General features: G+C 38.3%; 1 protein-coding gene across 2 annotated transcripts in view; it reads left to right on the forward strand.

Annotated features, from left to right (window-relative positions):
* Positions 1-15,082, forward strand: part of neurl1aa (neuralized E3 ubiquitin protein ligase 1Aa) — a 125,063-nt gene that overhangs the window by 95,111 nt on the left and 14,870 nt on the right. For both annotated transcript variants that reach the window (XM_038283169.1, XM_038283170.1), the window contains exon 4: positions 7,387-8,112. In XM_038283169.1, coding sequence (XP_038139097.1) covers positions 7,387-8,112 — 726 coding nt within the window. The remainder of the gene's footprint in view (positions 1-7,386; positions 8,113-15,082) is intronic.

Genomic DNA, 15,082 nt, shown 5'->3' on the forward strand with positions numbered 1-15,082 from the left:
CTAGAGGTCTGAATTTTCTGCATTTGTGGTTGACAAATATAATACAATGAAACCTGCTTTTTCTCAAGAATGTCTTTATTACTGCTGTTCAAAAAAGACCTATCATTTCCGAGAATAAAAAAAACCCAACTTGGAGTCATGTTTTACCTGATGCAGCTTGGTCTGTCTTTTACTCACCAAATTTTAATTTATATATTCAAACTGAGACTAGAAACTAGAGGGTGTTAGCTTTCAATGAATGTATTGCACATGTCATGTGGACTTACTGTTCCTAAGTTGTTTGCTTTTCCATTTGGATATGCAAAATAGGCGAGGATTACCCAAAATGAGGTGGATGTTAAGAGGTTAAATGAATTATGTGTGCAGATTTAATACCATGAGGCCCCCGAATGTGTCAAAACCATGAGTTCATGCTCCTTCTCTTGCTTTTTAGGGCTCCTGGAGATTCTCTCCTACTATCTGTGGACCTGTTTATGTGTCTCAAACCTTTACCACTTTGAGGGAGGAACCAAACCAAGAGAGAAAACTGCTCATGTGTCTATCAGGTTTCAGAGACATTAGAATGCTTCCTGAGCTTTAGCTCCAGCTTTACTTCAACAATCAGACTGGTTTTCCTACTAGACTAATGTTTTATTCACTTTGGGATCAAACATCTTCTTGACCCTTTTTTTTAACTTTTTGGATGATGTCCCGCGAGTCCCGCACTCGCTCTCCACCATTGCTTCGGCTTGTTGACCAACTGCATGCTTGGGCAACGTGCTGTAATCCCGATCCCATGATGTTGTTATGGTAAATATAAACAGAAAATCTTTATGTTCTAACAAATGGCAAAAACAAACAATAAAAGACTAAAAATTATATATGCTACATAGGGGTGTGGGAAAAAATCGTTTTGGCAATGTATCATGATTTTTGGCTGCCCGATATAATATCGACCTTTCAGTTCCTAGTATCGATTTTTTTAAAACAAAAAATATTTTATCTAAAACAATGAGGGAAATTGGGCCACCGCTACACTGGCAGATAGTGCTGCTGAGCCCTTTTGCTGTTTGGCACAACGCCGTTTCTGTAGTTGAGGCAGTCACAGCGGAAGATGGGACTAATTAATCCCCAAATATCATGGATACCAAAAAAAGTTAATTATCAATATCTTCTGATGAACATATACAGCACCTGTTGTTTTATCTCTAGATTTAATTTGACAGCAGGGAAAAATATCGCAATATATAGTGATATATTAATATCGTGATTATATTGTATCACGACCCAACTATTGTGTATCGCAACACCCATGCCAATACTCACCCCTAATGCTACACCATTTTTTTTGTCGGATAAATGTTAGGTGAAGCCAGAGTGACTAACTGCTGCATAGAACAAAAAGATTTAAGATGCTATACAAAACATTACATTTGTGGCTTTATATGGAAAAAAAATATGGAAAAGTGTGAGGGTTGGGATTATATTTGTGTTTTTCACTGTGTAAGTTTGCAGGTTTAACGAACTTGATCAGGTCTTCCTCTAATACCGGCCGAGTGAGGACAGACAGCAGAGGAAACTGATTAAATTCAACCGAGTAAAGTTCTGTTTGCCTCTGGGAGCGTTAACGGCTCTTAACTTCTGAGCAGAGGTGTTTAATGGTTGACTAGCAGTTTCTGGGAACTACCCTGTGCACCAAAGGTACCGTCTTCTCCATTTAAAACACAATTGAAAGGCCTGAGTCCCTTTAAAGATTAACCACAGTTTTCTGCTGCAGGTTAATAGGAAATTATGTATATATATATATATATATATATATATATATATATATATATATATATATATATATATATATATATATATATATATATATATATATATATATATATATATATATATATATATATATATATATGATGACAAATGTGACTTTGATGGAGCGTCGCTGCCGTCTAATCTTTCCAGCAAACGAGACTTGATCAAAGAGGATTTCAGCCATGGTGCATAAAAATCAGAGGATCAAACACTGTCGACTGCCGTTCAGTTTTACACATTTAAAGCATCAAGCATGATGTGAGTCACTGCCTTTGAGAAAGAACTGAGGCATCGACATGAGCTGAATATATATAGACATGCTTGTGGTTGAGGTGGGTACACGCAGGCTGCTTAACATGCAATGAGTCTGTATTTTGTAATAAATAACACTTAGCATTCAGACTGACTTTATCTTGTGTTTTTCATTTATTTTCCTCTCCTGGAAACATTTACGGCTTTCCCATTATCTGTTATTGTGTGACAGCGCTGCATAATTCATTGGTCTTTTCTGTAGTACCAACAAACCAAAATGGGGAGGTGAATAGATGTGATTTGCTGTTTTTTGTGAGTTGATCTGAAAAAGTGACAAGATAACCTGTCAATTAAAGTTGAAATGTTTAATTTGAGTTACATTTTAAAGGCTAAGCTGGTCTCTTGAAGATCATTTTAGAATATAAAGACACAATTCTTGTTTTAGTTTTTGACAATAATGAAGAAAAGTTTTAAAATTTCACGAATTCTCTCAGATACCTGATCCTATTAAGTTTTGCATGTAGCTCGATTAGAATGAGGAAATAACATTAAAAAAATTAAGATTTTCTCTTTATATACCTTCACAGAAAGACAAAAAAACATTTTTTTTCTGAAAGAAAATAAGGTTATAAACACTGAGCATCATTCAGACAGGGTTTAGTCCTAAATAGAATTCCAGCACTAGGTGTAATGAGCAGATATAAACATAGGTGGCACCAGGTGGTGCTGGCATTAGCACTGAACTATGTAACGCCCACAATTGCTGTAAACCAACAGCTCTGTGTGGTCAAGGTGATATAAATTATATAAACTGATTGTCAGAGGCTTTAAGTTCCAGTGAATCCTCCTCAGGGCAAAGTAAATTCAGGTTCCTTGCAAATGCATACAGGGTCACAGCATCAAGTTAAGAAACCAGTCAGTCTAGGAGTAATTTATAGAGACTAAGAAAAGCATTCCTATCAATAGCAGTATTAATAAGAATGTATCAATAAGGCCTTAGTCCTCGACGCGGCCGACCCGGGTTTGAATCTGACCTATGCTCCTTTGCCGCATGTCTCTCCCCCTTTCCTATCAGCCTACTGTCGAAGAAATGAGCCACTAGTGCCGCAAAAACTCAAAAAAAAGAAAAAGAATGTTTACTTGTGCATCCATTAACCCTTTGAACCCGAGGGAGAGTACCTCATCAAGTTACTCAACTACAACAGTGATAAATGATGCATTAATGACAAAGAATATAGCAATGAATCATATCAAATTAGAGTGTAGAATTTAGGCTACAAGCCGGCACAAACATTTTTAGATTTTGCAAAACACAATTAAAGTTATTCCCAAATGAAATTAAAGATTTCCAGACTTGCTGATAAAGCAGGAAGCTTTAAAAACTCCTCTAATGCTAGCAAGTAAGGCTATCATGTGAAGTGGGTCGGACATGAGCCCTCCCTCCATCGCCACATGGAAGTCATTGATCCTGGTTATGAAGTTTTAATTAGTGTATGATTAGTCAGAATCAACCAATCCAACCACACACAGCTAGGTGCTGTGAAACTGAGGGCGCAGACATGTGTGCTTGAATTTTTAAATAGTTTCCCAAAATATTTGGATTAAATTCTCCTCATTGCCATTAGTGATCTAGAAATGGAAAAAATGAAAATATACAGATGATGCCAGCTGTGCCAAAATGGTTACTTTGGAAACTTAGCCATAGCCGTTTTTTTGTAAAAAAAAAAAAAAAAAAAAAAAAAAAAAAAAAAAAAGCAGCTTTCTTATTCTGTTTAGCTTCACTTTAGAAAGGAAGGTCTTTGCAAAAACAATGTCAACATATTGTTCTTTAGTGTGAAAGAGAGCAATGGCTTCCTAAGTATCATTTAGTAATGTTGCTGACGCTGAAAGGTTTTTTTTCAGGTGAGGGTTTAAATTTTGCTGTACTGTCTTCATTTGTTTAAAGGAGAATTACGGTTTTTAACACTTTTAGCCCATTTTCTGTAGTGTCCAGGATGAAATCGAATGATCGACACCAAAATTTTGACAATTGGTCCTGTCTCTGCTTTTTGACTCATTTAGAATCCACCCCTGGCTGCTTCAGAATGGCTTCCATAGTGCATGTCCGATAATGTCCTTAAAACAACCTTAAACGTTCTTTTTTAAAAATATGCTACTCACCGGGTCGTCAGCGCTGTTCAATGACGTTCCAAAAAAAGTTTCGTAAAGAAAAAACGTTCCTGTAGTGTTTTATTTAGCATTTTGTAAATCCCATTGAGTTCTGTTGGAATAGTCAATATTCCCCTGCCACCAGAAACGGAAATTGGGCCTGTTTACACAGTTGTAGTCTTTTCGCTTCACTCTGTGTACTCCGACGTCGAGGTGCTAACGTCTCTGTTAAACACTTTAAAAAACTCTGAAAATGGAATACGAAAGGTGGATTCTTGATTCTCGACGTCGGAGTACACAGAGTGAAGCGAAAAGACTACAACTGTGTAAACAGGCCCCATTTCCGTTTCCGGTGGCAGCGGAATATTGACTATTCCAACAGAACTCAATGGGATTTACAAAATGCTAAATAAAACACTACAGGAACGTTTTTTCTTTACGAAACTTTTTTTGGAACGTCATTGAACAGCGCTGACGACCCGGTGAGTAGCATATTTTAAAAAAAGAACGTTTAAGGTTGTTTTAAGGACATTATCGGACATGCACTATGGAAGCCATTCTGAAGCAGCTAGGGGTGGATTCTAAATGAGCCAAAAAGCAGAGACAGGACCAATTGTCAAAATTTTGGTGTCGATCATTCGATTTCATCCTGGACACTACAGAAAATGGGCTAAAAGTGTTAAAAACCGGAATTCTCCTTTAATTTTTACATCAGTAACACATAAAGTAATATTCACAGGTATCCTTTAATCTCTCAAGTATTTCATTTATTGAAATAGACCTTGTAAAATGGGCTTAATAACTCCTGCAGCTCCTGCATCAGTGAACACCAACATTCAGAGTGTATTCTCAGCACTTTTCCAGTCTCATTCCTCTTGGAACCAAATTATTTTGCATTGTTTCAATCTGGATCTTGGACTTTTCTTTATTATTTTCACACTTTTCTGGAAGGTGCTAACTGTCTTAGCTCCAATAGGCTACCTCCTCGTTTACCCCCTGCACACATGCTTATTGTCAAACCTCCGCTGTTATTATAAGCAAACAAATAAGTGTAAAACAGAAAAAGAACGAAGGATGGGGTACTAGGAAAAAACTTATGCAATCAGACTTATTTGGCTGCATATTAATTCAACAAAAAAAAAATCAAATTAATACAACTATGTACTTTTATGGAAAAGAATCACTATGTGTCTCTACTTTGGTCTCACCTGTGCAAATCATATCATTCTAGAAGTCTTCTTGTTCTTGTCTTCTTGTCTTCTTGTTCTAATTAATATAGACTATTAACCTAAAGCAATATGCATTGTTGTTACTTGTCAGGTACTCCGGTCATTGACATTGACCAAAGCACCTTACAGTAGAACTGCAGTCAGTCTCTGGACTTGCATGGCTATCACTGCACTTACATAGTTAGGGACTAATTACCCACTGGGATCAGCTTCATAGTCATGGTAGGACACTTCTTTAATTTGATTTATTTTGCTCAAGCTACTCGTGAGCCAACAGCCCACCAAATGTTCAAATGGCATTATTACTGCCATTACGGTTAATATATAATAGACATTTTACACATTCAGTCATAAAATCTCACAGGGGATGGTATGGGGGGAATGGTGATTTAAGAAGTGGGATGATTTTTAAGATTTTGTTTTAAGAAGGGGGATGCCATCCCCCCCTTCATCCCCCCTTAACTCAAATACTGAAAATAACTGACATGAATTGCCAACTTTTCAACATGACAGTATGTAACAAAAAACTTTTGCTTTAAACCACATTTTATTATCCAGAAAGATAAACAATAAACAAAGATAAGCAACATAGAAAAAATATTTTTTAGTAGTTAATGACTAGATTTAGCAACGTCTTTCTAAGATTATTTGCAGATATCTTGTTCGAAACAGTCTGACTTTGTTTTGCGTGCCAATCAGCTGCAGGACAGCATCATAAGTGGCTTTCTGCTCTGTTGTCACTACACACACACAAGTGTCAGTTATAAATGGCTCTCAGCAGGGACATCATGTGATAGGAAGTGAAGAAACTGAATTAGTTTGAATATATCTGATACTTTACATTACTTTAGATAAAATATAAGCAATAAAACCTTTACTGTCTTGTTATTGCTAATTGTTGCATCTCAGCCCTCAGTGCCTGTTGACCATTTTAAACATAAACCTCTATGTAATTTATAGTCCTGAACATGATACGTAACTTTTAACATTTCAAGCAAATACAAATGTAAGGAGTTTAATGTCTTTGCATCCAGCCATTTTTAACGAAACTTGTATATAGAATCCTAGCTTTGTGCAAAAATAGGTTGATTCATTTAATTTGGACCAACATTTGGTCTGTCAACTATCTTGTGGATACCTGCCCAATATGGCGCAGTATTACAGAAAAATGGATGACAGAGGGATTCTTTGGTGTTCTCAAACAGAAAACTCGGTATACATATTTGAAGTAAACACCAGGCTCCAAGGTATGGTTATAGTCTATTGGGAAGCTAGGTTTGATAGGGAACATGCACAAATGTAAAACACATTGTTTTACATTTAGGGCAGCAAAATGGTGTTTTCACATATAACACGAATGACATGATAAGAAATTTTGCCATCAGGGTCCAACTACTTACACCAGACTGTTCTCTATGTTCAGTTCAATGTTAATTTCCATCCATGGCTGGGAACAGTGCTACCAAGTATGTCTAATGCGTTACACCAAAGCATTTTTATCTGTTGGAATGGCCCACTAAAAGACCTAAATCTACCCGAAAATCTGTGGATAGACCTGAAAACTGATGTTCACAGAAGTTTGGGATATTATCCAAATTGAAATTGGACATTTTTGTCTCCAGATTTGATCAAACTGGTAGAAAGAAACATCAATAATCTAGAAAGTGTGATAATCTTTGATAGATTTTTGCATTTTTCTGATTTGGGTTCCTATGTGACTACAGGTATGGATATCTTTGCTAAACACTGTAGACAATGTTGCATTTATCAGATGAATCTTCAATGAGTTGCCTCTCTGTGTCAGTGTGGTAGCACATTCAGCCCTTCTATGAACTGCTGTTATTCAGCTCACTGGAAACTTGATTGCTGCCGGCCTGCAGGCAAACTGCTAATCAAAATAAAGGGCGATAAGAGCTCTTTTGACTGCTGCTCTCACTCATGTTGTCCTCCTCTCCTCCTGCAGACAGTGAGATCGTTCCTCCGGACTGTCTGCGACCACGTTCCTTCACCACGGTGCGTTCCTCCTCCCTTCGGCGTGAAGCTGACGACTCCCGCCTCTCCATCAGCCTGTGTGATCTCAACCTGCAGCAGGAGGAGCGAGGCCCCACCCACTCTCACCGCCACACCCTCCACCTGGCCTCAGCTTCCTCCTCGTCCTCCTCTTGCCCCATCCCCCAGAACTCCCTAAACTCGCAGCAGTCCTCCATGCTGCCCTCTGCCCTGGAGAGCGACCTGCATTTCCACCAACTTCGCGGTGCAAACATCAAGACGCTTGACGAGCAGACCGTGGCACGGTCTGAGCACGCCCGGGAGGAGCGGACGTTGGTCTTCACCAACCGGCCCTTGCGCACTGGAGAGACTGTCTTCATCAAGGTCACCAAGTCCAGCCCGGCACGCTCAGGCTCATTGTCCTATGGGGTAACTTCCTGCGACCCGGCAGTACTGCGCCCCAGCGACCTGCCATACAACCCAGAGGCTCTGGTGGACAGGAAAGAATTCTGGGCCGTGTGCCGGGTACCGACTCCTCTGCAGAGCAGCGACATCCTGGGTTTCCTGGTTAACCAAGAAGGGGAGGTCATCCTCAGCCACAACGGCACCGATGTCGGTATGCAGGTGTGTGTGGACAACTCCCGCCCCCTCTGGATGTTCTTTGGCCTGCATGGAGCTGTGACGCAGCTGAGGATTCTGGGTAAGAACTGAAGGCAGAACATGATCACTATTATAAAGTCATATATATATATATATATATATATATATATATATATATATATATATATATATATATATATATATATATATATATATATATGGCCGGAAAGTCTAAGCTATCAGTTTAGGCCCCAAATATAAGGTTGTGTTTTGATAGGTTTGTTACCATCAACCATGGTACATCTGTCACACAATTGGTGATTATCTAATGCACTTCACTTTTTTGCCAAGTTGAGAATTTTTGAGGTTAGTGTAAAATAAACCGAACCATTTTTTTTTTAAATATATATTTTTATCAATCTGTGTATGAGTGGGTCAAAATGAGCTGATCTAAAGCTGTAGATAAGCTGTTACTCTTAGAAACTAAACCATAGACAATGGCTGATAGGGAGCACTCACTAAACTCTAAAAGATCTCCCCCTCCTCAGCAGGAAGAGTCTGTTCCTCCTCTTCATTCCACCTACATTTTATCATTGACATAAACACACTTATAAGAGTCAGCTGCCTTGATGTCAGTTTCCTGGATGTCCACCAGTGTTGTGTGGCATATTGTCATACTTATTGTATTTTCTTTAAACAATAGTTGAATGTCAAACATAGAACAGAAATGTTCTCATATGTTCGATCTATTGATTAATGCAATGTGAAATATTTTGTCAGTTAGATGGACTTCCCCTGTCTTTAATGCCCTCGCCTAACCTAGCTTTGAGGATAAGAGATGCAGATGTTAACATATAGTGGTGACTGTAATGTAAAATCTTTATCACGTTAATCAACATTAATTCAATTGAAAGTTTCATCAGTAATATTTAATTCAATTAAAAAATGCTTTATAAATCCCAAAGGAAAATTAAATGTTGCAGTAACTCATATGTTATTTTGTATCCAGGTGTTGTAGTTGTTGATAGCTGTAGGCAGGAAAGGATCTTCTGTAGAGGCTTGTGTTGTACCGGATCTGGAGGAGCCTCTGACTGAAGACACTGTGTTGTTTAACAATCTTCTGAAGAGGATGCTCACTGCTGTCCATAATCTTCTTCACTTTATGAAAAATCTTCTGTGCGAAATGATCTCCAGAGTTTCTAGAGGAATTTCTAGAACAGAGCTGGCTAACTTTATTAGCTTGTTGAGCATTTTCAAGTCGTTTTTTCTGATGCTGTTACTCCAGCAGATGATGGCTGATGTCTGATCATCGTTCTGGTTGAAGCCTGTCATCTTCTTCAATCCTGACCATGCATCTCGGATATTGCTCTGCTGGAGCTTGTTTTCCAGCTCTTTCCTGTATGGTTTCTCTTATTCTGTTTATACAAAAAAATACTCTGTTTATACCTTAAACAAATTAAGGTATAAACTTACTCTTTATTTATACCTTAAGTTGCTTCTGTATAGTCATTAATTACTCATTAATTCCCTGTCTCCCTTCTTAAAGGCTTGTTTTTTCCTGTTAAGCAGCTCCTTCAGCTCACTTGTGATCCATGGTTAATTATTTGGGAAGTATTTCACTGTCCAAGTAGGAATGGTGTTATCTACACAGAAGTTTATATAGTCAGTCTCGCACTCAGTCATTGCATTGAAGTCCTCGCAAACAGTGCATCCCAGTCTGTAGCCTCAAAACAACCTTGCAGGGCTTCTTCATCTTCCTGATAATTGCAGGTTGTCTCTTATGAAGTGGCTTCTACTCTGAGCAGAGAAAAGAAAGACTGTCATCTGATTTCCCAAGAGGATGTCTTACTTCAGAGATGACATTTACATAAAACAAGTCCAAAATGTTGTTTTCTCTGGTGCAGCAGCTGACAAACTGTTGGAACGTTGTGAAGCTTGATTAAAATCGGCAGTTATATGTAGCCAAAAGAACGGAACGTTTTGTTATATTTCTTGAGTTGTGTCAGCTTTCATTTCCATTACTAAAGCAAATCTTTCATATCTTCACCAAATTTATAAGTTTTAATTTGCCCTGGGTTAGTGCAGAAATAGGTTATTAAAATGCAAATACATAATAATTAGTAAATAACAGAATATAGAAACATTAAGAAAACTTATGAAACAGTCAAAAGTAAATAAATAAAACACTAGAAAGACTTGCAGTCATATTAATCCGCCTGCTTTCTCTCCCCTGCTGGAGAAAAGGTTAGTTTTTCTGTCTTTTTCCAGACTTCCTCTCCGGATAATCCCACTTTGGAGGAAGAATTGATCTGGGTACTAACCATCCCTTTTACTAAGGGACGTGTGCTAGGTCAGAGGTTCACAGATCAATATATTGATCCTTATTCGATCCAGCGCTGGGGTGATGGGACCTCTATCCTTAACTACTTTACATTCCACACTGGCTGAAATGGATTCCTGTTAAGTGTAGAAGGCTTGGACACCGCGCCAGCTGAGGAACTCAGGGGTCAAAAGTGAAGGAGCGCACTCTGTTACTTTGTTTGCTGCGATATTTACAGCACACTTCTTGAAGAGGGAAGGATGTGAGTACATTCAGTGAAGAGTAGTGATCTGTCCTGAACTGGAAAAACAGGATGTGAGCAGAGGAGGGGGAAAAATAAAAAAAATAAAGGTAGTGAGCTCAGCTCAGTGTCTCATTTAGAGGTTTTCCTTTTTTAATAAAGATATTTTACTGGATTATTTTACTAAATAAATACAGTTGGTGGAGGACACCTTTAGCATGATAAACAGATTGTATAGAAATCTGCAAAATAAATCAAACAATCAAATAAATCTGTTAAAGGCTCTAAATAATAGTTATGCCAGATGCATCATGCAGCATGAAAACACCTTGAACAGCAACAAAACCTGCAGAACTGTTTCAAGCGTTTAACTGTTTAGGAACTAAAACTACATCCTGTTGTCCTTCTGGGATGGAAGCGGAAAAGACAGCACAGCTTAAAAAGGTTCAGAGCTGCTGAAACACAAAAGGAGACGGATCTTGTTCTTTAAAGAGTGTATATAAAAAAATCAGTGAAATAAATGGTTAGGGTTAGGGTTAACCCTAAGTTTAAGTTTAAAACCTCCTTTTACATTTAAAAGGACATTGGATATCTCTCTGTGTAATGCTTTTCATTGCAGGTTAATTTGAATTTTTAATTTGAAAACAATGTTCAACATTTAAATTTTTTTGTTTTTTTTTATCTCCACACCTCCTGCATTGATCCATAAAGCTTCTTTTTGGAATATCCAGTTTCAATATATAGAATCTATAGAAATATTTATATTTACATCTACATGTATATATCATGTATATAAACCAAGCCTTTAAGTAATATACCTGTCCTGTAGGAAGTAAACGCTGTTGTTTTACATAAAACATACACTAAACATAATTTCTTTATTCAGAAATGGGTTGAAACAACCTTTTTTTAATCAGTTAATTTGTTGACTACTTGTTCAATTATTTGAATAAAACTAGAATATCAAAGGGTGCTTTGGAATATTTCAGTCTCTTTCTTCATTAATTACTCATCTACTGAATTAATTGATTAATTAGGATAAATCTGGTTTAGTATTGGTCTGAGATAAAATAACAGACAACAAACATATTTTTGGTTAATTTATCTCAGACCAATACGCCAGGAGTTCAGTTTAAGCAAAGCAGCAAATTTGCTCCAAAGTAAATGATTTCAAAATGATGAATGAGCCAACATACATAAGCAAATAGGAACACAGTGTGAAAGTTTTCTTTCTCCTTTCTTCAATACTGATTTCCTGTGGCCAACTGGGTAGTTTTAGCTTGGTGCAGGACATATGTTGGATTTCATAAGCACTTATAAATCTGCAAATACCGTCCAAAATAAACTTTTTTGGGAGGCTCATCAGAATGTGTGCTAACGTTTTCCTCTGCTCCTTCCTCCATTGTCTTAGTGTTGACCTGCGTGTTCAATGTGTTCACCCTTATTTGACTAGACCCCCTTCCCCAACCGACCATCAGCTGACAACAAAGCAACAGACGAGCCTGTCGATAAGTCACAGCGGGCCTCAGTAAAGCTGTTCCCTGTTGACATAGATCAATTCAGCAAATGCCAGAACAGCAGACAGTGGGCCTTTATGGACCTTAATGTCGCCTCGACTCTCTGATTGTCGACTGTGCTCACAATAATTCCTTTATTTGTTGTTTTTGCAATCAGGTCCAATAGGTCTGCAGTGAGCACACTCTGTGATACCTCACAGCTAAATTAGAGTTTGGCTGGAGCTCCGCTGACCACCTGGTCTCCCTGTGTGTTTCTGAAAGTCATTTACGGACTGTTGGCAGTGCAACAGAAACAGGAACCGGAGAACAATGAAAGATCCGAGGCACGTCTCCGTATCTGCTCCCATCTTTTGAAATCCCACTGAAGTGTGACTCGTCTTTACCTTTCAGCTGCTTCGAATTAGGAAGCGTCTCTTATCTGGTTGTTTTAGCTCCTTATCTGCTGATTTGCTCGGAGCAGTTTCAGCCGATGGGGTTGAAATGTACCAGTTGGAGTGATCCAGCTCCACCAGATGGAGAGAGATAGCACAGAAAGGAGTAATTGACCACTCTGATAAGAACAGAAATTCATGAGGGGGTGTTAGCATGGAGTGCCTGGACATAGTAATGGATTGACTAGATGAAATAAGGTTTGGTGCCTTTAGAAGTCAATTTGTTCAGCAACGATCCAGCATTTCTTTTGGCACCAAATTACAAGGCAATCAGAACATAATATAACCCATAGAAGATTTGAATGAAAACCTGATTTAAAAAGCCAATAAACATAGAAGTGAATGTGTGGACTGCAGGATTTTCACTTTCAGTATCGTTTTGGTAGGTGTCCCATGCTCCCCAACAAACACTGTGAGGGAAAGAAAAGAATAATGGAGAAGGGGAGTTATGGCTGCAGCTCGCAGGAGTTACTACTTTCAGGTTTAATAGCGCCGATATTTTAAGTTTGCCCTGCTGCACAGTCTACAACCTATCCTCCAAACATGTGCCTGCAGATGTTTTGTTGTCATTTCCCTCCTTTGAAAGCACAAAAACTTGATGTGTTGTTGCTTTTGACAATGAATTAAAATTCTTTTGGTCTCATATTTACATTTGGTAAGGCCTTGTTAGGAGAGACTTAGATGGAATCTATCTGACAAAAAATAAATAAATAATGATAACCAAAAGCAGCAAAGTAAGATGTGATCTAAAGAAATGTCAAACCTCAAAGCTCCAAATTGTTGAGCTCTGTCAGATATTTGTATGCCTTGCGAAATTATGAAATTTCTCCTAGATTGTTCCAATAAAGCTCAAGAGCATTTTAAGCTGTGCAGTGGGACACTGTCCAAAGCAAACTAGCATTTCTAACTTTGAATGGCTAAAATGTGGAGAACAAACAGGAAGGTTACAGAGAAGCAATAAGTGAAGTTTCACCCCTAGGTGGGGCTCTTGAGGACTGTAAGGCCAGGCAAGTTTATTTCTAGAGCACATTTCAGTAGCAAGACGATTCATTATGCTGCCATTAAGAAAAAACTAAAAAAGAAAGAAACATTCGACTGGATTCTTTACTAAAAATGTTTAGGTAGCACAATCAAAGCCACTCTAAAAACAACTAGCAAAGTACTCCAGAAGCACAGAGCTCCACGAATCACATGATCTGGATCTTTACCAAATTTTTATGATTTTTTCCTTGGCAGGAGCTGCAACTCTGGTAACAATCTCCTTGAACCCCAGTCGGCCTTGGCAGATGGCGGCTCACACTGAGCCTGGTTCTGCTGGAGGTTTCTTCCTGTTAAAAGGGAGTTTTTCCTCTCCACTGTCGCTACAAGCATGCTTAGTGTGAGGGATTGTATTTGAGTCAATGAGTCAATGCAATCAACTGGTTTTCCTTAGAAAGAAAACTTTGTATCAATTTGACTGTGTGATCTGGTTGAACTGTAAAGTGCCTTGAGATGACATGTGTTGTGAATTTGGCGCTATATAAATAAACTGAATTGAATTGAATTTCCTTAAAGTCGTTTATCAAGTTTATCAATAAAGGACAGTGTGTGTGTGATGCCCCTGGTGTTCGTTCTGCTCTCTCCTTTATTCACTCACTTCTTTGATCAGCAGATTGAGACTTTGAACGAGGCATGGTTCTCCTTTCTTGTGTTTTTGTCTTTAGCTTGATACTTCTGGACCTTTTTGAGTCTGATGCACGAAGCTGTTGATGTCACCCTTTGGTTTAGGGGGGAACTGCTGGTTCCTCCAAATAATGTTAAATAATCTTTTTTTTTTTTTTATTGATCTTCACCCAAATTCAATTGATTTTCCTTTGGACTGAGGTGCACCTTTGGTATAATTTGTCATTAAATTCTGTTCATAACTTTTCAAGTTTTACTGTAGACAGACAGACAAACTCCTAAAAGCATAACCTCCTTGGCAGAGGTAAAAAGCTGTTTCTGCATGATTGGTTCTCATTCTGGGTGTGCAGAGCAGATTAGAGCCTGAAGACCTGAGAGCTCTGGGTGGTTGATCCACTAACATATCAATGTGTTTGGAGCAATATGATTTATAGACATACAGAGGTATTTTCAAATATTTTTTAGGACGCAGGCAGCAGCATTCTTGATCAGCTGCAGCTGTTCTTTAGTGGTAAAGGGCAAATTTTCCTGTTTTTATGAGCCTCTGAAGGATCAGGTCCGAGTCCATCACTGCACCCAGATTTAGAGCTTTATTGGTGGTTTCTAGCTGGATTAATTTGATGAATGTCTGCACATTTTAAAAAAAATTTTCCACTGGTCAAAAAACAATTAATTCAGCTTTCTTTGGATTCAGAAGAACATTTTGGCACATCTATGCATTGATTTCTTCCCTGCATTTACACAAAGCTTGAAAAGGTTCAAAATCACCTGTTGACATGTTGTACAGCTGTTGCGTTGTACAGCTATGGGCCGGATCTATCAAAGGTTTGCGTGTATAAAAACGTGAGCTATATCACTGCGCACGCTAAAAAATTTACAAACTGATCTAACAACAGCGT

Source organism: Cyprinodon tularosa, unplaced genomic scaffold (genome assembly GCF_016077235.1).
Source record: "Cyprinodon tularosa strain WSP-4 unplaced genomic scaffold, ASM1607723v1 ctg190, whole genome shotgun sequence".
In the NCBI taxonomy this organism is placed as follows: Eukaryota; Metazoa; Chordata; class Actinopteri; order Cyprinodontiformes; family Cyprinodontidae; genus Cyprinodon; species Cyprinodon tularosa.